The following is a 27,192-nucleotide window of genomic DNA, read 5'->3' as shown; positions in this document are numbered from 1 at the left end:
TACGCTTAGCATAATACGGACTCGTCAAAAGAAATTTATTCAAACCCAAGGCTCATCGCTCAGACATCACTATTTACTAGGTTGTATTGGATGTACATCTGGCATCCCAAAATGTTCTTTTGTAGGGCAGTACAAAATTTATCATAGCAGCAGTCACAATATGTTCGCTAAATTGCTGTAGAGTACACGTTAGGTATCATTCTGTTATAATCGCGCATTACGCGGATGCAAGTCTACAAAATAGAACACATAAGAGGTTCTCTGCCATTGTCAGTTATATTCGAGTACGATTCAAGGGATCAGAGCGAAAGTTGTTTACGTTCTTATAGATAAAGAAGCACATTGAACAGTCGACTTGAAACATTGTATTAGGGCAATTAATTATATTATTACTTTTCTTGCTAAAAGATATTCTTAAATTTGTTTGGAAATAATCTTTGTAAAATAAAATAAGCTTGAGATTAATTCTAATTTGTATTTCCGTATTTTTCATACATAATAGTAATAATTGAATATGAATTTTCTTTATTTAGTGAAGACAGTTATTCATAAAATACAATATCGTGGAAGGTAGTTTTCCGAGTGATAAACTTTGAAATACATGTCTCTTTACTTGATATTTGTGTATGTACCAAAATACCAATGATGAAGCAATAAAAAGGTACGACGGCTTTGATTTAACTGATTTTATGACTATTAATACCTAATAAACGTGGCTTAAATTATATGTATTTTCTCGAGTTAGATTAATCCTTTCTCAACATTTCTATTTACTGATAAGCATCTAATTTCTATCCTGCATCTGTAATGATCCTTACTGTGTGTAGTTATCCACAAACTGATTATGCAAATATTCATGTGACTATGATCCGACTGGCGCTTAACAAAATTTAAATTGACTATGCTGATCAATACGAGTATTTAAATTTTTCGTAGGAAATAAGAGTAACTAAAAGAACTTTCAAATTGAAACTTGGTCAATAATGATTTTATATATATATACAAATAGCACATTTAAAACCTTCAACTTTTCTATATTTGACAAGTCTCAAAGGAACAAAGAGCAGATTTAAAACTATTGTATTTTAGATATATCATTTGAGCTATACCTCCATTCTTGATAAAGTTATCAGCAGTATTTCCGAAACCAGAGATTTAAAAAAAAGCAGATTTCCGCATGTATTACCAGTCCACCTTACAGTCCATACCGCGATATATTTAGCAAAGCAAAACTGCTAAACAGGTGATATATACTTCCGTTATAACAAATAATTGGATATCGAAAACCAAGCAGTTAGTTCTTAAAACTATTTGAAGATGACTTGATAACTGTGTTGAACGTTAATACACTATCAGCCTGCATTAGTCTGATAATATTCCTTAGCCTGTTTAATTCAGAGCGTAGTGAATATTTATCTTTTCATAAAAATGATATATTCACAGTAAAAAATGACAGTAGGCCATATTTAAGCACAGAACTTATTATCTATTTTCAAGTCATTGACAGTGTGATTGATAGGAAGCACGTGTTGGGTAAAAAGCAGTTAGATTTGAAACGATACCAGGAATGTCTAGGACGCCCTGAAGGAGAAGTAGTCGAAAGGAAACTAAATGTTCCTGATCCACTGAAGATGAAAGATGTGTGTCCTCACAAATTGAAATTTTTAAAACAATCTAAACTTTATCGCGAAGCTCTTGAGAAACAAATGTTGAGTAGCCATGCGCGTGTGGTATTGCCTACAGATGGCGGGGACGTGACGTTTGAGTGTACTTTAACAAGAGATGTGCAAAACTGTTTTAAACTTGTTAAAACTTGGAAAAAGGAGACAGAGGAAAGTTTTGACCACTTCATGAACGCAATCACTGTCTGTCAGATAATTGTTTTGCAAGACATTTGGGACAAGGTAATGGAACAATTGAAGTCCGTGTCAGTTCCCAGCCCAGAAGCTGTTGCAGTGTGTACAGATAGAAATGGCGGCTTGGTAACAGTTGTTGGAAACAGACAACCTGCTGAAAGTCTTGCAAAGAACATACGTGAAATTTTACAGAAAGTAATAGAAGAAGCTGAAATGGAACGACAGAAGGTTACGGAAACTTATAAGAGTTTAAAACCTATTGAGGCAAGAATGCTTCTTGTGGACAAATTTCCTACTCGGATGGAAGAGATATATCCGGAAATGAAAGTAAAAATCAATCACACTAAACATGAAATAGTGTTCGAAGGTTCCCGAGGAAATGTAAGTGATGCCAAATTAAAAATGCATGAAATTAAGAGCGATTTTGCAAAAAGGTCTATAGAAAACATCACAACATTTTCCGCTGGACTTTTTAAAGCTACACAGACAAAGGACTATATTGTGAAAAAAATGAAAGATGAGTCGGTGATAGGGGTATGGGAAATACACGAACAAACACTGATAATATTCAGTTCATCAGAAAAAACAATTGATCACTGTGTTAGTATCATCCGCCAGTCAGTAATTGAAACCAGCATAGCGTTAACAAAAGCATCTGCGTCTGTTATGAATTCAGAGGCCTGGCAGTATAAGGTAAAAGAATGGCACTCTCAGTATGCTGGAACGGCACACATTGCTGTTGATGATTCTATGACTAACGTTAAGCTTTGTTCTACAGATAACATCGCAAACGAACTTTTACTTTCTGTGAAGAAATTTTTGCGTTGCAATACAGTATTGGAAGAAAACGTTTTATGTACAAAAAGTTTACAAAGACTGATTGAAAAGAATCACAAAAGTGAAATCAGCGAAATTTGCAAAACGTTACAGAGTTACCATGTAAAGATAACCACAGACGAACATAGTGGATATAAAATATGCGGCACTGAAGATGGAATGACAAGGTCAAAGGAATCACTGCGCGTATTATTTGACAAAGTAAAGAGAAAAGATCACACAGTAATAAAACCAGGTTTAGCTGAACATATGAAAACTTCAAGAGGAAAAGACAGTTTAGATACTATAGAAAGCATCATGCCTTGTGTAATATCGATCAAAGTCGAATTGGGCGAAGAGCAGATGTCCAGTAATCTGTATGGTATTGACCCTGCAAGCAATGGAAATAAAAATAGAAAGATAAAAGAGAAAGCTACATGTAAAGCTTATAGAAACAAGATTGTGCACACAGCTGTTGGTGACATGACTGAAATGAAAGCGCAAGTTCTCGTTAATGCTGCTGATAAAACATTAAGTCTCAGTAGAGGACTTGGAAAGGCTATGGTTTTGAAAGGTAAGCATTTCATCAATTAAAGGAAGGAATTTTAATTTTAAGCATGTTGACAAAACCTTTCTGCTGCTATGTAATTTGTTTGTTTAAATATGCATTATTCCCATATGAGCAAATTAATTTGAAATAATACATGTACAATTAAAATTATAAATTTACTTTTTTGTCTGCCTTCAAACTACTTGCCCCTCACCGATGTAGGTTCAAAAACTCACTTTGTATGGTTGTAAGGTCGTTAGTTAAACGCATTTGTCCACCTATCCGGAAATAATGGCCGAAGGGGCGCCATGGATCTCCCTCTACCACCAAAAGCTGGAAAAGTAACATATGAGCTAAAGTGTGTCTGTGTGACTCTAAACCTAGCATAATTAAAAGAAATTAAATAAATCTAATTAACTACATAATATTTGCTACTTGCGTTCCAACCAAATTTAAATCCTGCAAAAGTGATACCGGTATTTTCAGTAGATTTCACTTTTTCTTTTATTATTTTATGTACGTAATGTATATGTTATGTTTTACAGGTGGAGAGGAAATAGAAAAGGCATGTCAAGATTACATCCAGACAGAAGGGAAACTTTATGAAGGTGAAGCATTTATTTGCACAGCAGGAAACCTGAACGCAGATTACATTGTTCATGTCTTAGGACCGGTTTGGAGAGGTGGACATTACAATGAGAAAAAAGCGTTGAAGGAGGCTGTTTTAAAATGTATGCACCAAGCTTCTACATATCGTGCCACATCAATGGCCATACCAGCAATCGGCTGCGGTTCATACGGGTAAATATCGTAAATAATAAGTGTATAAAATCTTATTTTCATATATAACCTGCAAATAAATTATAAGAGTCCGTATTTCGGCAATTTCAACGGCATGGAGAAGTGAATAAATTATTTGAATGGATACCCTTGAGGAGACGGTTTTCACTAAAAAGCTTGAAAGTCGCCATATGATCTAATATTATGTCTTGTGACGTTAAGATCATGATCAGCCTGCACATCCATGCAGTCTGATCATGATCTACACTGTTCGCCATTCATTCAATATCCTTTTGGTATTCACCCCATTTAATAGTTAATAGCACCGTCCAAATTGAAAGATGGACAAGTTCATTATAGAAATTTAGCAGGGTAAGGGTGAATGTTTGACTGATAAAGTTCAAGATGATATATCGGAAGATGTCTTAGCTGCCTAAAGTTGGTTTTTTTACGTCGATCAACATGTACACCCGTGATAAGTTTCTCATATTTTAAATAATCCATTTAGATGTTGGTGGTTAAATCTGAGATTATTGCCATTTCGGGTGTTCAATTTATGTGGCGATTTTTGCTCAAACTGTGGCTACGTTGCCATTGAGTGCATTGGAACTGTGATACATTTACAGGTACCCAGTAAAACATGCTACATCAACAATAGTAAAGGCAATTAGTAAATTCTTTCGAGAAAATCACGACAGCCGGCTGGCAGACATTTATTTGTGTGATGTGAAATCTGACACAGTCGATTTTTTCAATGAAGCCTTAAAAGAGGAATTTGGAAATATACATATTCAGGAGGAGTCTGAGGACGAAGATTATGATATTCAAGAGGAGTCCGAGGACGAAGATTATGAAACCTTTTCAGACAGATCCCAGGTGTCAGACTACCAGAGTAAGTATCTTAATGATCTTAATGTAATGTGTATGTATCTTCAGTCCTTAATCACAAGACCTTTTAGATAATTTAGGTTAATTAAAGTTTCGAACCCACATCGGTGTTTACAAGTCAGCAACCTAACCACTCGGCCACGGAGGGCCAACAGTTGGTCGAGTAAACAATGCCTCTGTCACATCAGGTGCTTGTCACACTTCTGTTTGCTATGCAACTTCTTCTTTTCCAGTTAGCATATCTAGCATTGAAATAAAATAAGGAAGACCAATATATATTCTATAATTCCCAGTTGATACATTATAATTAGAAAAGTCGAAAACCAGTATATAGCCATACACTTAAATACACTGAAGCGAAACAAGGAGCTGCTAGGATATTGTTTCACCCTGCGTTTTTATTATTGCTTCCAAAATGTACAAATTCCAGTTGCCTCGTTCTGTGTAGCTACTACTCTTAGGAGTAGTAACGTTACGGTTTCGTTCATTATTGATAACTAGTTATTGTGGTGTTGAAAACTCCTACCATATATGTTGAACAGCCAGCCGTCATACAGAAAATTTGAATTTTCAGTATTTACAAGATTATTGTATCAAAGTGTATCAGCAAGAGCATATGATTCATGTTTTTGGTTTTTGTCAAGTTCACGATTGAAAGTTTAAAAAATTTGTTGTTTCTATGTCCAGGCTGTAATATTTATTAAAGATGGATAGATTGGGTGGATTGTGAAGTAACTTAAGAACAAATTCATATCTAGCTATATCATATTAAACAATTCCGTGAGTACGTAGTGCACTTCTGCTTCTCGCACCTATATATTTTATGAATAGCCATATGAAATATAACCCTAACAAATAAAAAAGCAAAACAAAATTATGTGAGTTTGAATTCTGCTGACTTGCGGTTTAATTGCAAAACTTGTAAAATATCTATAAGAAGGTTTTTTAGAAAAAGGTAAGGGTAGATTTCCCGATGCACAGAGCACCCCAAACAGCGAGTGAGCCATGCATCACAAAGTAGGCCCACAACAAAAAGAAACTGTAACGGAAAAATACAGCAGACGGGTTGCCTAAAAAATCCAACAACAAATACAGTTTAATTATATGAAAAATACAAAAATGGCTTAGAGGTAGATAAAAGGATGGGGGTGTTGGAGAAAGTGGAAAATAGCAAGGATAAATATTCAACCAGAGCAGCGCAAACTTGCACGTACACAAAACAAACACACAAACACGCACGCACGCACACACACACACGCACGCACGGACGCGTGCACGCACGCACACAGCAAACATACAGACAGATAGGAAAAGACAACACAATTTGATTTGATTTCGTCGAATGTGACAGGTAATGTAATATGCAGCACCCCACATGCCCTCTACCATCGTCTGAAGCGAAATTCTATTATACATACAAGTATTAAGTGTCGTGCGGCGGCTGTAAAAAATCTCCCCGTACTTGGATTCAATGTTGTTATATTTTCTGGTCCTTTGGGATCATGGAGTTCATTCAACATATGTGTAATAGTGTTCCGCTGTAGCCGGTGCTAGGGGGCGTGAGAGGTGTTTGCACATTTCATTACCTCTGATGAACAGACTCAGTCAAACCGAGTCTGCTATTATTCTTCTTGGTTGCATTCTTTGCTTGCAAAGGATCTTTTTACAGAATTTATATTCCGTAATCCCAAAAGACCAGAAAATATAAAAACAATAAAAAAGCATTTAAAACTGCTTGCACGATATGTGAAAATAAAATATTTAAGGTCATTTAGAAGCACAGAACGCAACCAGGAGAATTAATAATCGCAGACTTGGTTTGATTAAGTCATTTCATGCACAAAACACAAGCTTAAGTTAGGATTCAGCAGTATTGTAATGTAGTGACCCTTTTGCATTAGTTAAATCATACAGTTCCTGCTATTAACTAAACTCTTTCATTCCCAGGGGCGCCACCTGTGCCCAAATCAAGACCGTCAAAAAGAAAACCAGGGTCTGACAGTAATCCAGTAAACATTGGGAATGTTTCCATTGTATTGAAAAAGGAGGAAATTGCAAAAGAAAAGGTATGTAGTTTAAGAATACAGCAATCTGCAGGATTTTAGCGAACACTTATGAAGATAACTAGGCAAGTTTAAGTACATACATAGTAACTCTTTGGAGGGTATTTCTGAATTTGGCATGAAAGACTGTAGTAAGTGTCTGGATGTCTGGTTTTAGCATTTTAAGTTTTGTTCAGACGTGGTAAACTTTTGCCTTGGACTAAATAGATATTAACTAATGCAGCTATAGAAATAGATGTAATAAGTCTCTAACTCGAGTTAAATTTTGATTATCTTGAATGGATTTACTTTCGTGATGCATGATTTACATGTCCTTGATAGTATAAGTTCTAAAACTGAGATTTGATATAATGTGTCACAATTTTGTTCTTCTGTTTTATATCCCATTAAAAATGTGTGCAAAAACCACAGAAGACAGTTTTTCTACATACTTTAAAAAGTATCATTGGTGTTTATTTGGATAAATGTACCCATAGGTCTCATGAAATCACTTTGACTTTACTTCCTGTTTACGATTGCTATTTATTTATTAATAATAACATTATAGGGATTCTTTACAGACATTTTAAGTTAGTTATATACCAGGGTCGACTTTGAACAGGCTCATTCAAACTGAGCCTGAAACATTTTCATTTTTGTCGTGTCGGGCGACCTGTTGTGTTTCCGCTTTTTCTGTTTTAGAGACATATTGAGAAAACTTTATTTTTACAAGACTGTATGAACCTTGCCCACACCTTATCTTCTAAACCCAGGAATTAATTTCAAATACGTTGAAAAATAAGAAATTAAGTTCAATTTTACAAACAAAACATATGGGTCTAGGACTCGAACTATTATCTTTGACACATGGTGAGCCTAGAGAGAAAAGGGGTTTGCAAGAAAAATTTGGTGTCTGTATGTAAAAAGGCAAAAATTGTGTTAAAGATATCTTGATCTCAACGTACATGTGTGTTTGTGTTTCGCGTCTATTCTACAATTTTTCAGTCATATATGCACTTTTGGCGAACAGTTTTTCTCTGTCAAAAATCGATATATTTTTTTTTCAATTGCTCCGGTGTCGAAGTGTTAGTGTTTGAACTGTCCGTCCGTCCGTCCGCCGGTCAGTCCATTTGTCTGACACACTTCCTGTTATACTCAACTCCGTCTACAGATTCTATCCAATTGAGAAGAAACGTGTTATACATTATCAACATGCGCATTTAATCGGGACTTGTATGTCCGATTATTATTTTTGGAGTCATTACCAATTTTTGGACTTTCAATGTTACAACTTCATTAGAATATTATGTACTCAACTCGTCCTACAGGTTACATCCAGAAGAAATGAAACTTGATATACATCATCTGCATCAAATGAACATGTTGTCAGGATGTTTGTGTCTGACTTTATTACAGAGTTAGGCCTGTTGTGGACTTTATTATTTTATAAAGCATTTTTAGGGCGGAGCATGTTTCATACAATATTGACATCATTCTTGTTTCAACAGTATTCTGTTCGCGATTGTCAACGGGTAAGTAGCTCAGTAACTAAGTATCACAATTGAATGAAACATCACACACTTCTTTGCCATGATAATACCAATTGAATGACATAGGTCTCATAACTCTTGCTATCATTTTGATGGAATATGTCCGTTTTGTTTTGTACTTCGTCATTTTAGCATAGTTTACCCAAACACGAAGTTGCCCTCCCGCTTAGCTCAATAGGGAGAGCGCAGATCTACAGACCGCAGGGTCGTGTGTTCTGCATGACGATTTAGTAAAATACATTGTGTCTGATATCATTCGTCCTCCATCTTAGATTCAAGTGGAGAATTTGACTGTTACTTGTGGAGAACAGGTTTGTACTGGCACAGAAACCAGGAACACTGGTTAGATTAACTGTCCGCCGTTACATCACAGAAACAGTGTTGAAAGATGGCGTGAAACCAAAAATAAACAAAACAGACACGAAGTTCTCAGATGTGCTTTTGTGATCACGCAACGTCAGTCGTCCTTCCGTCCTCACTTTTCTTCAGATAGCATCTCTTCTAACACTATCAGTCCGAATTACACCAAACTTGGTCAGTAGCCTCCTGGTATGGTTCTCTACTGAGTTTGTCTCAGCTTAGCTTCTATTAGGGGTAGCCACAGCTTAAAGTTGAAAAACCTTTAAATGGCTTCTTCTCATAAACCGCTTGATTGATCTTCATCAAACCTGGTGTGTAGCGTCATTGTATGATTCTCTCCTAAGTTATTTTTCAGATTGGGACACTTGGTCCCTTAAAAAGGCAGCTAGAGCTAAACACAGGAAAAATCTTACTTAGTCGGTAAAATCATTATAAGGTCCTCTGCCATTTTTTATTTCAAATTGGGGCGGGGAGGAGAGTGGGCTTAAGCCTTTTTAAGGTCCACTAGGGCTTAAAATAGACATGCCTTCTCATGAACGCCTTAATGGATCCTAATCAGACTTGGTCAGTAGCATTATTATGTTTTGTTCAAATTGGAGCGCTTGGACCCTTTCAGGGGCCTCAAGAGCTAAAAAGAATTACCTTTAAACAACTTTTCACGCACTGCTTGATGGATCTTCATTAAAGGTCCGCTCCCAGATTTGTTCAGAATGGTGCACCCGGACCTTTTTAGGGATAACTGTGCTAAAAATAGAAATACCGTTAAACGAAATCATATCATGAACGGCTAAATAGATCATCACCAAACTTGGTCTGTAGCATAATTATAAGGTCATTTACCTGTTCTAATAGGCACATCCGGTCCCCTTTTAAGAGCCACTAGACTTGAATATAGAAATATCTTTAAATGACTTCTTCACATAAATTTCAGGATGCTTATAACCCTTATAAAGAGACTTTCCAAAATATTCTCATCCTACTGCAATTGTTTTTATGCATTTTCTCTATCCAATATGAAAGACCTAAGAAGCATATAGTGTTTGTCCTGTTTGTCATCTGTCACACTAATGTATGTAATCAACTTCTACTGCCTCTGGAAGTTTTTACACCTGTAGCATATTATGGTTCTCTTCCAAAGGCGGGTTATGGAAAGCCTGTTCATAAATCTGTGTGTTCGTCCATATTTCTGTCCCCACAACCGTTTGATACTACCTCTTAGAAACTCGTCATCTGGTCTTCGCCTACATAACTCATCCCCTTACCTCACCTACCCTTGCCCGCCTACTTTTATATACCCCTTCCAGCTTGTTGTTTTGATATCTTGTCACATTCCCATCTTATCCACCCAAATAGTTTTAAGCTTCTCGATTTTTTTGATTTTGTCTCCTAGGATGCCGACCCCAACCCCGGCCGTAATACCATCCCCCATGCACTGTCCTTTAATATATTTTTAGTTTCACTTTATTGTGTTTCTCAGCAGTCATCCGCCAATCACCAAACAGTTCACACTCAAACAATGGTCACCCGCTTTCAAAATGTGCTCTTGTTTTGTTAAGCTTTTCATCTTTTGCGGCGAGATTTGTTGTCTGCTGACAATTCTTGTCTTTGTAAAGAATGCTTCATTTGTCAATATTAATGTGAAATCATTTTTATTCGCGTAGGACGAATTTTCGCGTATTTCGCGCTAGGACCGATGCGCGAATTAAAGACCGCGCTATTATTATGTCTCCCACCACACAGTGGTGTGGGAGACATATTGATTTACTCCAGTCTTTGTGTGTGCTGTCTGTCTGTCACAAAGCTTGTCCGCACTCTAAGTCAAACATTTCTCATCCGATTTTCACCAAACTTGAACAAAATGTGTTTGACCATAAGACCTCGGCCAAGTTCGATAACTAGCCAAATCGGTCTAGACGTCTTGGAGTTATGGTCCTTGAATTACCAAAAATCGGCCTTTTTACTCTTGTCCGCACTCTAAGTCAAACATTTCTCATCCAATCTTCACTAAACTTGAAAAAATGTGTTTGACCATAAGACCTCAGCCAAGTTCGATAACTAGCCAAATCGGTCCAGGCATTTTGGAGTTACGGCCCTTGAATTACCGAAAAATCAGACATTTTACTCTTATCCGCTCTGAGTTGAACATTTCCCATCCGATCTTCATCAAACTTGAACAAAATGTGTTTGGCCATAAGACCTTAGCCAAGTTCGATAACTAGCCAAATCCGCCAAGGCACTTTTGATTTATGGCCCTTGAATTACTGATTGGATCCACTCATCCAGACCATCTAATTGGATCCACTCGTCTAAACCATCTAGAGAAACTAGACATTTTTCATAGGGGCAGTTGTGGGAGACATGCGCTTTTCTCAAAAGCATCTCTAGTTATTATTAACTTCATTTTTCATTTCTAAAATTGAAAATGCGCTAATTAAAGCCCGCGCGAAACAGTCCTTTTTCACATTTGCGCGAAATTTCATGCCAGCGAATTCAAATGATTTCACAGTAACTTGTTTTAAAAAATCTTATTTTTGCAAGGTTGATGTGATTGTGAACACAACAGCAAAGAATCTTGACTTGAAAAATGGAGCAGTATCATCATCATTATTAAAGTTTGGTGGACAGAACTTGCAGGTGGAAGTTTCAACAAACTACCCAGATGGTATAAACTTCGGAGAAATAGCCGTTTCAGCTGGACATAATTTGAAATGCTCGCAGGTGTTTCATACAACACTGTCAAATTACGATGCAAATAACGCTACTGCGTGTTGTGATGTAAGTGCGAATATTACAGAAACCTTGCAATCTCTCCAAAGAGAGCACATCTGGCAAAAATAAAATGTGTTTGTTGTACAGGGGTTGTTACTTATAAGAAATTGATCTAGTACGAAATCTATTTGAAAGGAATGTAGGGATCTTATATGCTTGCCGCCTGTGTAGGACAGGGTTGGAGAACACCTGTCTGAAATAGGCAGACATGTAAGATTATTTTTCTTGCCTACAAAATTTTCAAAGACATTCTTAAGTCGCGTATGTAGTTAATGACGTGAGACTTATGACTTCACAATGCGCGATTGTAGTTTGTCCTTTCCCTAAAGAACTGATAAAGTGATCTTTTACCAGGATATTTCCGTCTTTCCCCCGATAAAAAGAATATCTACATTTGAAGAGAGATCATGTTCGCTCTCTGGATGCGGTGCAGGCTAATAAGTGGCCCTACATTGATCTACTTTTTAACATTTTCCTAAAATTCCTTAAAACTGAAAAAAATCAAAGGGAATTCCTAAAATACCATACTTTTTCTCAAAATTCGTAAATGTTTATTTGTATCTGACATGGACTTGCTAAATGATATCAGAAGTGATGTTTACTTATATTAAAAATGTCTCAAAATTTACCAATCTTCTAGTTCTTCCTCTACAGAATGCTTTTGAATGCATGTATAGTTATTTAATAAAGATGTGCTGTTTTAGTTCTTAGCCAAATCTAGCTTTTAGACTATAAAACATTCAAGTATATCTAAGCTGCTTTTTACCAGCTCATGTACATAAGATATTGGCTAATGGTCCCAATAGTTCAAGCAGATTCCTGATAGAAGTTAGTGTTTTACATAATGTAAATGTTTTTAAAGTCTCTTTCAACGAAAGAAATAACCTACCTGGAAGCAGCATGGTCTAGTGCTTGTTGAAATACGTTCCTTGTGTCTAATGTGGGACCGTCACAGGGTTATTGTAGATAGAGATACATAAGGATGATTCAAAACCCATACATTTCCGAAGGGCAATATTTTTCACAAGGTTTAATGTATTTGCATGTAGCATTTGGTACTGTTGTACTTGTATCGTATTCGTAAGATCTAACATCGGCCACCAAAACGTTTTTAATTTACCTAGGGCCGTATAGCTGTATAACATAACAAGAGTTGTCTTCTCTTTTAACTAAAATATTTTGCATGTACTGCTAACAAAGTTTGTCCAAGTCAGGTCACTTTAGTCAGATTTGAGACTGTCATATATGCTTAAAGTTATACAAGAAAACTTGCAAAAGTAGTTGAGTGGTTTCAGCAGTGTCATTACGTTTTCGATCCCTAACCAGGGGAACATGTAGGCCAGTTAGGTCCTCCTGATTCGGCCCTAAACATCTTGATTTTAGCCCTAAAATTAGCCTTGAGGTTTTGTCAGGGACGGCTTCAACGCCACGTGTTGATAACAGATGCTATGCTGTATATCATATTTCTCGTGAATATTTTACAAGCAGATTCGCCTGTGATATTAAAAATAGAAGAAAATAGATTATGACTTTTATGTTCAACTATAAAAGAGATCAGCTTACGCCGGTGCTAGAGGGTGTAGGGGGTGATTTACATTTCATTACCTCTTGTCAACAGACTCAATCAATCCGAGTATGCTATTATGTTTCTTGGTTGCTTTCTATGCTTCAAAAGGATTTGTTCACAGATTTTATTAATTTTCACAACAGTAATCTTAAAGTGTTGTGTGGCAGCTGTAAAATGCCTCCCCGTACTTGGACTCAGTGTTGTTATATTTTCTGGTCATTTGTGATCATGAAGAACATTTATATTTACTAAAATAGTGTTCCGCTTAAGTTGGTGAGATGCGGCATGAGGGGTGTTGCACATTTCATTACCTCTAATAAACGTGGAAAAACTTGATAAAACGGAATCTGCTATAATGTTGCGTGGTTGCGCTCTGTACTTCAAAAGGATCTTTTCCCAGATTTTATTGATCAGTGTACAGAAATGACCAAGGTCCAACGTTATGAATATGGCTTTGGAGACCATTTTTAAACTCAGTTTTATTGCTATAATACCTATGCTTGAAAATTTCAGAATTACAAGCTTTTCAGTAAGAATAAAATTGAAAGTAATTACGTAAAATTGTATATCTTCACCATCAGGCATTACACAAGTTAGTGACCAGCTGTTTAGCTGAAGCACAGAGACAGAATCAAACAAGTATAGCTTTTCCAGCAATTGGTACAGGGAATCTGGGGTTTCCCAAAGATATAGTGGCAAGAGAAATGTTTAAAGCAGTTTCAAAATTCAGCGCTGCAAATCCTAATCCTTCTGTCAAAGACGTTAGGTTTATTGTTTATCAAAAGGACTTGACAACAATTAAGGTAAAGTGTAGTTATTTTTCCTATTTTTGTTTTCATACCCTCATAAAACGAGTTTTAAAGTGCTATATATTGGAATCACTTTGAATATCCGTCCAAAACATTTAAACAATACCTTTGATACCACTGATGGGAATTTGATATAAGTTTACTGAATGATAGCATGCGATAAGAGAAAACGTTGAGCGCATAACCAAAATTGTTTCTTACATAAGTTTAGAATAATCTCTCTTTTTGTACTTTATTTTTCACATTTTTACTTTTTAAAACAATAACTTAATAGCCACTGTAGCTTGATATAATAATAGGTGGCAATAAGAAGAATAAGAGAAATAAGAAACAAATTGAAATAGCATCAAATCTGAATATCTATCAGATGCTTTTGATGTGGCCACAGGTAAGGTTGGAAGGCATTATATCTGATCTTTTTTGTATATGCTTATTAGAAGAGACATATTAATGGTAAGTTTGCATTATCAGATATATTAGGCAGAGGTTATGCACTTTCCCATTCGTCGGCGTCGGTGTCCCAATAGGTGTTTTTTCTTGATGGGTGTTACGTCACATCAATAGCATTTTTATGGTGGAGGAAGGCCACAGGTGCACCTCCTGGTATTTTTTCAGACATTGGTGATCACCTGGGTAGAACCTTTTGTAAGTAATCAGGATGGCTTCCTTTTATGAAAGAATTCTATACCGCAAGCGACGTCTTAATCCCACAGTGGTGAAAGGCCAGTGATTTGAAGTCAGCGCCCTTAACCACTCGGACACGGCGGTGCCCTAGTTTTTGTATGATTTCATGTATTACAGAATCCACTAGAGGAGATGGCTTTTAACATCACTGGTAACTGCGATAAATTGAAGTAAATGTTGAAGTCTAGCACAGTATCTTCTTTTTTTTGTTTTTGACTTACAATAAAGATCCTATTAATGTTAGATCACCCTCGTATTATTGAAAAAGAATGTGTGAATGAAGTTATATTATTTACAGGCGTTTGAGGCTGAACAAGCACGATGGTCCTCGGGAGAATATAAAAGTGCTCGACAATCCAGAAAAATAGATCCAATTTATGAACGACTTCAGAGTAGGAAGACTGATTCAGGTAAAGACTGTGTGTAATTCGGCTCATGTTTTAGCTATATTTACACTAAAACGAAGTATGTTCATGTTCTTAGCTCTGTTAGTGCCTTATAAAGCATCTGAGATTACATAATGCAGAAAATACAAAACATATTTTATACATTTGCCATTAAAATGGTCGGATGCGTGTAGAGTTACCCATGTTTATGTGTATGTTCGCATGTGTGCGCGTCCGTTCTTATATTTATGCATGTTGGGAAACGGTGTCCAGTCTAGAATTTGCCATGTGTTGACAAAAGCATTCATCGCAATTAGGCAAATTGTTGCGTACAAGACCGAGACCAATAGCTCAAAGGTCAAGGTCATACTTAGAGTCAAAGACTCTGTTATTTTTCTTGTTGGATGTAAACATTTTTTATGCTTAAATTGATATTCAAATAATTCGGCATCAGCATGATCTCCATTTTATAGGTGGCATATTGATTTTGTGCTTTTGCCGTCTGTCTGTTCGTCCGTCTGTCGGAATCAAGCTTGTCAGTGTCTCTTCTAAAAAACCGTAGCCGGATTTTAATGAAATTAATAGAAATGATTGGAATGAATCCTAGTTAAGAATGTCTTGGCCTGTACTTGTTTTGCTTAGTTATGACCCCTTAAAGGTCAATTTTGAATAAAACTTTTCCGGACTACTTCTGCTACAATATTGGTGGAAAGCCTGGTTGCGCATAATTTACGGGTTTTATGGTTAAATGTTTTAACATTGAGTTGTTGCCTTTTTATTTCTATACATAAAGTCAATGTAGTGATTCTTGTCCGAGTTTCATCTCCAAAACAGCTGTTCAGATTTCAAAGCCAAGTTATTCAATAATTGACACGTCATGGTCGTTTTTTCCCACGGAAATCATGTTTTAAAAGTCATGAATTTCTTAATGTATGTTTAATCATTGAAATTTTGCGTTATTCATAGAAGTCAGCGGCACTTTTTCTACACCCGATGGCACGTATCATGTGATAGTTCTGGTCATCCGTCTGTCCGTCCATCTGTTAGCATTTTAGTTTCCGCTCAATCGCTTAAGAATGCTTTGATAATTAATAGTCATATTGCTAATGGGCAGGTAATGCCCAGTGTTAATCTTGAGGTTATTTGTACAAAGTTCAAGGTAGCTGTTACTACAAAAGTCGTTTCTGCTCAATATCTTGAAAATGAAAATTTTATGTTCTCTACGACTTTCATACTTTGCATGCGCATTTCTTATGGGCATTGAATGACCTCTATACATTTTAAAGTAAGTTGGTCAAAGATTAAGGTAAACTAAATACCATTTCTGCTCAGTATCATGAGAACGCCTTAACCTACGACCCTCAAATTTGATTTGGGAGCGGCGGTCTGGCGGTTAAGATTTCGGACAAAAATAATAGATTTTCAAGGAAGCGGACTAGAATGTGATTCATATACATGTAATAGACCATACACCACTTCAACTTTGGGTCTTAATTTTGAGCTGATTTTGCGGTGTGTTTGTTCAACTGAAAATATTCTTTTATAATCTAACTTAAAACCAATTTTTCTTTTAATTTCAAATTAGACTTTACAATGTTCTTTAAGAAAATGTAAGTTAAAGACATTTAAAAAGGGTCCTGATGTGTGCTTTAGCCTTTGAAGTGTGCCAGTTTTATATAGAATAAAGAATTAAAGAATTGTAGTGTGTTTATGCCTTGTGGAGTTTAGTTGTCTATTTGATTTGGTTTGATATTTATCTTAGGTTAACTTCTTTGAATTAGTTTGTTTTACTCGGATAACATTGGCATAAATGGAAATAAATGATAAATTGAATGTTGTCATTTGTATCAAAATAGGTTTGTAATGCGTTAAATGTTTGAACTGTCAAAAAGGCAAAATGTCAGTATATTATTTTGTTTTGTAATGACATTTTTCAGAAACGAGGGTATTAGAAATGTTAACATTGTTGATTGTGCTTAAGCCGATCCACTAGAATAAAACCTATCCTAACTTTTCAGCATTGTTAATTGTGCTTCCACCGATCCACTAGAATAGCACATATCCCAGCTTTTCAACGTTGTTAATTGTGCTTAAACCGATCCACTAGAATAGCAACTATCCCACATTTTCAGCATTGTTAACTATGCTTTAACCGTTCCACTAGAATATCACATATCCCAGCATTCAACATTGTTAACCGTGCTTCAGCCGATCCACTGGAATAGCACCAGGGACCTCCGTGGCCGAGTGGTGACGGTCGCTGACCTCAGACCATTTGCTCCTCACTGATGTGGTTTTGAGCCTCACTTAGGGTGTTGAATCCTACATTTGAAGAAGCCATCCAACTGGCTTACGGACGGTCGGTGGATCTATCAGTGTGTCCTACCGTGAAGAAATTATGCACAGAGGGGCACCTGGGTTCTACCTCCACCATCAAAGCTGGAATGTTGCCATATGACCTATAATTGTGTCGTTGCGACGTTAAACCCAACAAAAACAAAAAGAAAAAATAGCAACTATTCTAACTCTTTCGGCATTTCAATTGTGCCCCAATTGATCCACAAGAATAACATCTGTTCAAGTTTTTCAGCATTGCTAATTGTGTTTCAGCCGATTCACTAGAATAGCACCTTTTCCATTTTTCAGTACTTTTTTAACTGTTCTTCAATCAGTCCACTAGAGAAGCATCTATCCTAACCTTTCAGCATCGATAACTTTGCTTCAACTGATCCACTAAAATAGCACTTATTCTAACTTTTCAGCATTGATAACTGTGCTTCAACCAGTTCAAAAGAACAGCACCTTTACCGACTTTTCAGCGTTGTTAACTGTGCTGCAACCGAGCCACTAGAGTAACACCTTTCCCAACTTTTCAGCATTGTTAACTCCCTTCTCCTGCGACCGATCCACTTATGTAGCACCTATCCATACATTTCAGCATTGTTAACTGTGCTTCAACTGATCCACTAAAATAGCACCTATCCAAACATTTCAGCAGTGATCAACTTTGCTTCAACCGATCCACTAGAATAACATATATCCGAACTTTTCAGCATTGTTAACTGTGCTTCAGCCGATTCGCTACAATAGTACCTATCTCCACTTTTCAGCATGGTTGACTGTGCTTCAACCGATCCACTTAAAAAGTACCTTTCCCAGCTTTTCAGCATTGTCAAATTTGCTTCAACCCATCCACTAGAACAGCGCCTATCCCAACTTTCAGCATTGATGATTGTGCTTCAACCGATCCATTGAAATAGCACCTATCCCAACTTTTCGGCATTGTTAACTGTGCTTCAACTGATCCTCCACTAGAATAGCACTTATTCTAACTTTTCAGCATTTTTGACTGTGCTCCAACCGACCCAATAGAATAACACATGTCGCAACTTTTCAGCCTCTTATGGAGACTGAAAAGTCCTTAGCCATGGATTAAGTTTAATAGTCATGTTCCGAATGTTTCGGGTGGGTTTGTATTATATATATTTGAAGCATCATGATCTCATTTTGTAATTAACCTGCAAATTGGACTAAAGCTGACAGAAGATAACCCTTACACTTTTACAAGTTATAATTGCTTTTTCATGATTTGTGCAGATCATTTGCTTTTGACATGACACTTTGGTAGTATTTTCAAAAAGAATTTCTACATTAATATAACTATAAAGAAGCATTCATTCTCATAAATTATTTGTCCCTTTTGAAGAAGTTCCACGGTATGCATTTCGTGTCAAAAGAAAATACAATAACCTCGACTATTCTAGTGGATTTTTAGGCCAGTTATGAATGTAAGGCAAGGGCCTGACTTAGCAAATTTATTTACCATCGCATAATCGTGGAGGAAGATTACAGATCTTTTTATATGATATTTTGTTCATTGAATAAGTAAAAAAAGCCAGATGATTTTACTAGATAATAACATAGATAGTGGTATTCTAAAATGACAAGTGTCCTTTAAGTTAAGCAGGCTGACAAGACATACTGGTTTGAGGCCAGTCAAACAAACAGGAGTGGTGTATTTCTATTTTCATTCATTTTGTTGTAAAAAAAACCCCTTAGTAATCGTAGTCCCACTTGTGTTTGATCCTATGATCACGGGAATGAGTCATTGATGTAAGTGAAAGGAAGGACTTAAACTTTTAAAAGTTTTTCACTTTCCTTTGACCATGAAAAATATTGAGCTCCTTATCTAAGAATAGCATAGTAAAGCAGATATAAAAGTTCAATGCTTAAATGTTATATCAGAAAGCATATGAAACATTTTTATAAAACATATTTCTGAGAATATAGCGGAATTTTATTGCAGGAGTAGACAGTGAGCACGAATATGACTTTTTACCAGATAGTGGAGAAAGTGCTTATGTAAACCTGAAAGTGACTGTGAAACAAGGGGACATTACTAAAGAGGATTCAGACTGTATTGTCAACAGCTCTAATGAAACGTTTGACTTAAATAGAGGTATTGTTCGGGCTTTTGACTTCTTAATGCATTTAGAAATATAAATGGTCGCCTACATTTGCACAGCAAATGTTAACTCTAGTTCATTATATTTTGATGTCATTGGACCAAGAAAAAAGGAATAATAACATAAAACAAACCGCCATATCAATAGTGTATATGCTTCAGCTAGTGTTACATATTATCTAAAGAATTCCCTTTTTCACAAACACAAAGGGAAGTATTGTATAGTGAATGTATTAAATATTACTTTGATTTGTGCATAAATCATTTGTTCATTTATCCCCTAAAACAGTGCATAAAAAGTTGGGATATAGGCCTTAGCGTTTGAAAGGATTATTGTAGTTATTGTATCGTTGTGTAATTAAATAATGTGTTAAACAGTTATACAAAATATTGTACATATTGATATACAATGACAATGAACTCTTTGCTATAGTTCAAAAACATGCCATGTCATTGATAAAACAAAGTTGTGATCTTGTAAATTAAATTAGCATAGAAGACTAATTGTTTGACAGTATTCTCAGTATGGAAGCTTAGCTTTGTATGTATGCAGCAAAACACGGTATTAGCAATACAATGGACAGTTGTTGCTCATTTGTATAAGTCACAATTGTATAATTGTAGGGGCTGTGTCTAAAGCCCTTCTAAAGAGAGGAGGAGCTGCTCTTGCAAAAGAAATCAAGAGCAAAAGTAAGCGATATTTCAAATTTTTAGTATATAATCCAATTTGCAGAAATAAAACATTTCATTTTAATTCAGTGCTGTCCCCTGTTTATTCGTTTTTCATATATTAAACATCGACCTCTTTACATACCTGAAAATTCTATAGTACTGTATGAGCATAGTTGTCAGTTAGTTGACAGAACGAAACACATCCATATCTTTCAACTATAACCAAAAACTCGTAGTGTTATGGTGAAAGAATTAACATTTAAAAGTTATAAGGTTTTGTATTGAAAACTATTTGCGAGTCTGACGCGGATATATTGAATATCATTCCGCGGAAGAATGAGTGTTGTGCAACTTTTGGAGCGCAGTATCAGTCCGTGAAAGAAAAAGTGTTGCCGCAAAAGAATCAGTGTATTTCTCTCAAAACAAAGCAAAAAATCTTGGTATCAAATACGCATCTAGACTTACCATTTTAGTTCATCTGATTTTTTGAAAAAAAAGATGAGTTATTGTAATCACTTGATCGTCGTCGGCGTTGCCTGGTTAAGTTTTATTTTTAGGTCAGCTTTTCTCCTAAACTATCAAAGCTATTGCTTTAAAACTTGCAACACATGTTCAACATCAATAGCTGACTCTGTACAGAAAGAAACATAACTCCATCCTGCTTTTTGCAAGCATTATGGCCCCTTTTGGACTTAGAAAATATCAGATTTCTTGGTTAAGTTTTATGTTTAGGTCAACTTTTCTCCTGAACTATCAAAGCTATTGCTTTGAAACTTGCAACACTTGTTCACCATTAAAAGCAGACTTTGTACAGAAAGAAACCTAACTCCATCCAGCTTTTTGCAAGAATTATGGCCCCTTTTGGACTTAGAAAATATCAGATTTCTTGGTTAAGTTTTGCGTTTAGGTCAACTTTTCTCCTTAACGGTCAAAGCTATTGCTTTAAAACTTAGAGCAGTTATTCGCCATTAAAAGCTGACTCTGCACAGCAAGTACCATAACTTTACATTGCTTTCTACAAGAATTATGACCCCTTTTGGATTTCTGTTTTACAGAGACAAAAATATCAGATGAGCGTCTGCACCCGCAAGGCGGTGCTCTTGTTATATAAATGATACTATAACGTTCTATCCCATGAGTATAATAAAAAATATCGCCATGATTGAACTTTTCGACGCAACGACAAATATTAACATGATCTTTGAAATGACGTCATTCGTCCGGCACAAAAGTTTCACGACAGTATGAAAAGATATTGACGTTTTACCGTTTCTGTCGCAAGTACACGGAGTTTGAAGTACAAGTACTTAATGTAACAAGCTGTTTTGTTGTATCATGTACATAAATGGGAACAACAAAAATAAAAAAAATATATATTGTTTATTCACTGACGCTAATATGGTTAGAGCATTGATTATGTTAAATAATATTTTGATGCGAAGTCAGCGTCTTTCTTAAATTAAGTTATGAATCATTTACAGGAGATATTATGAGAAAGAATCATTTGGTATGGACATCAGCTCATGGGATTCCATGTAAACACATCGTTCATGTAGTTGCGCAGGACAACAATAAAGGATGGAAGTCAATTATTGAGAGATGTCTCCATGGAGCAGAGAAAAAGAAACTGAAAAGTATTACCTTTCCAGCACTTGGAACAGGTATTGTTTTATCAAAGTGAATTCTATATTATTTTAGTTGAATCAGGTATCAAACTAGTATCAACACATATTGGCAACGCTATCAATAGCACATTCTTAAAGCTTTATTGAACAACAGTCAAAACTCAGTATTGTTAACACTCCTCTTATATGTAGTTATGTCTCACTTGACACAGAATTCAAAAGTCAAGTATTTTAATATTGTTTGATCAGATTCGGGGCAGCATTGAAATGCTTTTATGCATATTTACAAACACGTTGAACTTGTCCGACGTTTCCCTTGTCGGCTAAGCAGTTTCTGGGGCTTATACAATTGAATGAAAACATTTGATAAATATAACTAGGTCTATCTATATGTTTATGAGATCACACTCGTTTCACAATATCAGTTATGATATTATCTACTGAGCAGGCTCTGATTTGTGGATGACATATGCATAAATGTAATTTTTTTGTGTTGGTTTAACGTTGCACCTGCACATGTTATAGGTCATAAGGCGAGCTTTTATAGTGCAGGAAAACCCCTGGTGCCCCTCCGCGCATCATTTAACCAAGGGTAGGCACCTGGTTAGAACCACCAACTTTCCATAAGCCAGCTGGATGGCTTCTTCACATGAAGAATTCAACGCCTGGAGGGAGGCGCGAAGCAACATCATGGAGGGACAAGTGATTTGAAGTCAACGACCTTAACCACTCGGTCATGGAGGCTGCTACATAAATGCGAAGGCTCAGGTCGTTCTAAGAACTCTATAAAGCCGTTTATATTGGCTCATTAGATATGACTGATCGCTATGTCAAGAGGTCGTAGAGATGATTCTTGCGCAGCTGTATCTTCTCTGTGACAATTTGACAATAGACAAAATGTATAAAGTCATTCATCCCACACTTCGGACACACGTCAGATGTTGTATAACTTGTTTTTTGAAGGGAACAAGTAAGTACTTATATGGAATCCAAGAACATTTGGTAGGTTAACTAAATCGTCGAGAGTAAATGTATCATTTTTTGTAAAACAAATAAACAACAGATTTATTAACTTAGGTATAAATCATGTGAATTCAGGCTTCCAGTCTGACCCCAAAGAAATGGCTGATGTTATGACATGCGCCTTCGTGGACTTTGACAAAACTAAACCAGCATTCTTGCAAGACGTGCGTATTGTAGTTTTTCAACAAGGTATGGTGCAGGATTTCAAGAGAGTTCTTTTGACAGATGCAAAACAAGGTTCTGGAATTTTGAACGCAATCTACAACGGTGTGAAAGGTATTGTATTTGGTTCGTTTTTATTAGGCCCATGACAATGAAATTAGTGGTTTCAGGGGCAAAACTTGCACTGTATATACTGCATGACAAGGTGTTACATAGTTTGCTGATATTTGAACCCCGGAAGCTATGGTTTCTGATCCGTATCTGGATGCTTCGTCAAGATTCATAGGATAATTGCCTGTGAACTGTTGTTTTGTGGTCAGTACATCAACGGTTTCACATAGATAACTGACGACTTCTAGCTTTTATGGTAGAGGAAGACCTTAACTTTCCATCCAGACATTATTTTAGGCATGTGCAGGCTCCTGGGTAGATCCGCCGACTTTCCGCGAGTCATTTGGATGGATTTCTCACACGAAATAATTCTTCCCGAGCAAGATTTTGAACTCACGGTGATGGTTGAGTGATTTGAAGTGTCAGTGACGTTGACCGCTCGACTATGGAGGCCTCTTTATACAGTTTTTGGCATTTCAATGATGTTAAGTATAATATTGCTAACCGAGTATTGCATGGGATTATAGACGTGATAATAGAAATGTACCAGCTTAATCTGTGTGGGAGAAAAACACATCAAATATGCAAAACTGCACCTCATTGTAAATAATTTAGCTTCAAATGCGGCTTATATATACCGTATAAATGCTGCATTTATGCTGGTTTAACATGAAACATGTACCATTATACTGGAAGTTGCTATTGCAATTATGCTGCATTTACTTACAATCTTTGTTTATATCCACTTTTCTTTAACAGTATCAGAGCTGAAGCTTTGGACTTTGTTTATCATTGTCAGATGAGTACATTAGGTCAAGCACAATAATAACCCTCTCAGTACAGTCGACATTGTATTAAGAGACAACCCAAGGGACCCCCCCCCCCCCCCAAAAAAAAAAGTTGTCTCTTAATAGAATGCTTTCTTAAGGGATTTGGTTAATTATAAAAGATAAAAATATTTATGTTATTACACCATGTGCATGAAGTATGAAACTGTAAAAGATTTGTTATCAAACACTTTCGACAGCCCAGTGACTGTCGGAAACCTTTGTTTGCTCGACTGCAAGTAAAACAATGCTTAATACAGGAGGCCGCATGTACGATGTCGAATGTATTTTGTAAGAATGGCCCTTTTGTACTTCGTTGTAAAAGGGGAATTCCCATTTGTTCGAAATTACTTTTGATTGTGTAAAGCAATTTTCCATTTTTACCTGACGAGATTTAAGAGTAACTATGTGGTTTGTGAACGTAACATGTTGTACCCATACTTAGACTTCAGTTTCAGTTAAAAAAAATATATAGATCTATGGTCATATTCTTTTCTTGTAATAAGACCGCTTGTCAATGAATATACATAGGTAAATGCAGTAGAGAACTTCTTTGGGCTGCGGTACTCACTGGTTTACTGCAAATAAATGTTTATGTTGTCAATTTGTAGAGTTCTTTGGTGGTGGCAAGGACGGTTCATATGCAGAGGTCAGTAAAGGCACAAAGAGGAAACCAGAAAATCGTGATTCTGTAACATTTGAGATATTGTCAATGAATAAAAATGTGATTCAAGAAGCCATTAAAAGACTGGAAGGATGTTTGGAAAAAGAGATTCACCAGAAGGAACTTAAGGAGAGCGTTATCTGTCGAATGGATCCAAATTATGTAAATGATACGTCTTCATCATGTGATCTTAAAACACAGAAAAACAAAGACACAAACATCTACAGGAATAAAGCATTGGTCTACTAGCATAATAACATGTGAACTGTATAAGGCTATTTTATATAACATTCCTTTTTTTTCTTTTACATAAAACTGGATAAAAACTTGAATGGACACGCATAATGAAAAAATCATAATGATCAGTAGATGACTATATTGGGTAAGATGGCTCGTAATGAAACAGTAGAAAGCTCGCTCATGTTCGCTGCTCAGTTTATATCGCCAGCTACTTCTGTAGTTCTCATTTGATACAAATCTAATTATAAGAGTAAAAGAAGATGCCACTCTATTCATAACAAGGTTTCCATATATATTATAGGGTAACAACACTTTAGTATCTCATATTTTGATCGTTTGAAATTTACATTGTTTCAGCTGTTGCAACGATAAATCTAGGTAACATATGTATTTACGGCTTCTGATGAGCTTAAATAGAGAATAATAGGTTAGTGCCGTAGATGAGAAAGTTTATCTGGCGAGGTGGAGGAGGTTATCGGGTGAGCCGAAGGCGAACCTGATAACGTCCGGAGCCGAGCCAGATAAACTTTCTCCATCTTAGGCACTAACCTATTATTCAATTTATCTTGTCATTATTTCATTTTCCGATATCTGGCAATTTATTTTAAAAAATAAGTGTGCGACAGCCGTTTAAAATGACGTCATATTCGTAATGACGTCACTTATATAATAACGTAATTACCGACAAAATCGCAAAAACTTCTTTGTTTTTGAATAAAAACTCATTATTTGACCACTCATTTTCTTAGTTCGGACATTTCCAACACAGTAGTGATGGTTTCAATGCAAAATTTCTTATGACAACAATATCGATCATAAGGTCATATGATCAACTGACCGTATATCACTGGTCACATGATCAACTGACGGTATATCAAGAAAGATATACGGCACCCTGATATCGGGTCGAAAATACTGCAAGTGACAGGATAAATGGTTATAACGTCACGTTTCATTCCAGGGGTCACAACGCTGCATTGGCTATATTGTTTATATAAGTCATGTTGCATATGAGATACTAGCATTTTATCGTTACTCATGAAAAGCGTACGTTGTGACGTGACGTTTTGGCGTTTGCTTTTTTAACAGCCGCCGTTATTTAACGGGTTTGTTGCTTCAGAGATCTATAGATATAGAATATAACTCGGTTTAGAAATTTCTATTCGGGTGCTATGTACATGGTTGTGCTTTAGGTACGCGTAAACTGTCTAACTTGCATTAGCGGTCACCTGTATATATCATGATCCTGCATAGAACGGTCATATATAGGTCCTATCTTTGGAATTCCGTGTAAAATTAACCTTAGATATAGTGTGACCCTGTCTAACGTGTTCAGTAGCCAGCCAGACATTTTTCAAAATTGCGCTATAACTGCCACTATCAACTCTATATTGTAAAGTCACAGCATGTGTTTTCCCTACTGTATCAGTTTAAACACATTCTCGGATGATATATCAGAAGTGTAGAACACACTGAAGTACTTGTATGTACAAAGTATGAGGTTATTTTAGCTCACCTGCCACGTAGTGACAAGGTGAGCTTTTGTGATCGCCCTTCGTCCGTCCGTTCGTCCAAAATTTCTTTTGAACACAATAGAGACCGCATTCTGCTATCATTTTTAATCAAACTTGCACACAACTTGTATTGGCATAATATCTCGGCTTTTCCGGAAACTGGCCAGATCCCATCATCGGTTCCAGAGTTATGGCTCCTAAAAGGGCCAAAATTTTCTATTTTTTCTTGTGAACATGATAGAGACCACATTTTGCAATAGATTTTAATCAAACTTGCACACAACTTGTATAAGCACAATATCTCGGATCCTTTCGAACTGGTCAGATCCCATAATGGGTTCTAGAGTTATGGCCACTAAAAGGGCCAAAATTTGCTATTTTGGCTTTTGCAGCCATATAGAGATGTCATTTATGGTTTGTTTTGATACAAACTTGCGAATTATCTTTAACAAACATCTTGGATTCCATTATGAATCCATAGGTTCCGGAGTTATGACCCCTATTTGACCGCTGAAAGACACAAAATTCGTTAATTTTTACGTTGTGAACACGATAGAAGTGATATTTTACGTTCGAGTTTAACCACAATTACACACAATTTAAGTCACAATAAGACCTCGGTTCCTATTTAAAACCGGCTAGATTACATCAAGGGTTGTAGAGTTACTGCCCCTGAAAGGGGCAACATTTTCTATATTGGCCCTTTCAGCCATATAGAGGTTTCATTTATGCTTTGACTTGATACAAACATGCATAGAATGTTTATCTTGATGATTTCTAGGCAAGTTTAAAACGGTAAAAAACAAGGTCTCCCGGTCAAATCAAAAGAAAA

The 27,192-nt window shown here is 36.2% G+C and overlaps 1 protein-coding gene across 2 annotated transcripts in view; it reads left to right on the top strand.

Annotated features, from left to right (window-relative positions):
* Positions 1-27,192, top strand: part of LOC123547553 (protein mono-ADP-ribosyltransferase PARP14-like) — a 68,520-nt gene that overhangs the window by 20,283 nt on the left and 21,045 nt on the right. For both annotated transcript variants that reach the window (XM_053551805.1, XM_053551804.1), the window contains 12 exons: positions 1,498-3,246; positions 3,768-4,023; positions 4,629-4,894; positions 6,838-6,956; positions 11,381-11,617; positions 13,760-13,981; positions 14,970-15,081; positions 19,364-19,516; positions 20,147-20,212; positions 21,676-21,855; positions 22,918-23,118; positions 24,554-24,768. In XM_053551805.1, the coding sequence (XP_053407780.1) occupies positions 1,498-3,246; positions 3,768-4,023; positions 4,629-4,894; positions 6,838-6,956; positions 11,381-11,617; positions 13,760-13,981; positions 14,970-15,081; positions 19,364-19,516; positions 20,147-20,212; positions 21,676-21,855; positions 22,918-23,118; positions 24,554-24,768 (3,776 nt within the window). The remainder of the gene's footprint in view (positions 1-1,497; positions 3,247-3,767; positions 4,024-4,628; positions 4,895-6,837; positions 6,957-11,380; positions 11,618-13,759; positions 13,982-14,969; positions 15,082-19,363; positions 19,517-20,146; positions 20,213-21,675; positions 21,856-22,917; positions 23,119-24,553; positions 24,769-27,192) is intronic.

Source organism: Mercenaria mercenaria, chromosome 9 (assembly GCF_021730395.1).
Source record: "Mercenaria mercenaria strain notata chromosome 9, MADL_Memer_1, whole genome shotgun sequence".
Taxonomy (NCBI): domain Eukaryota; kingdom Metazoa; phylum Mollusca; class Bivalvia; order Venerida; family Veneridae; genus Mercenaria; species Mercenaria mercenaria.
Note: the sequence above shows the minus strand (reverse complement) of the source record. Positions and strands in the feature narration are given on the sequence as shown.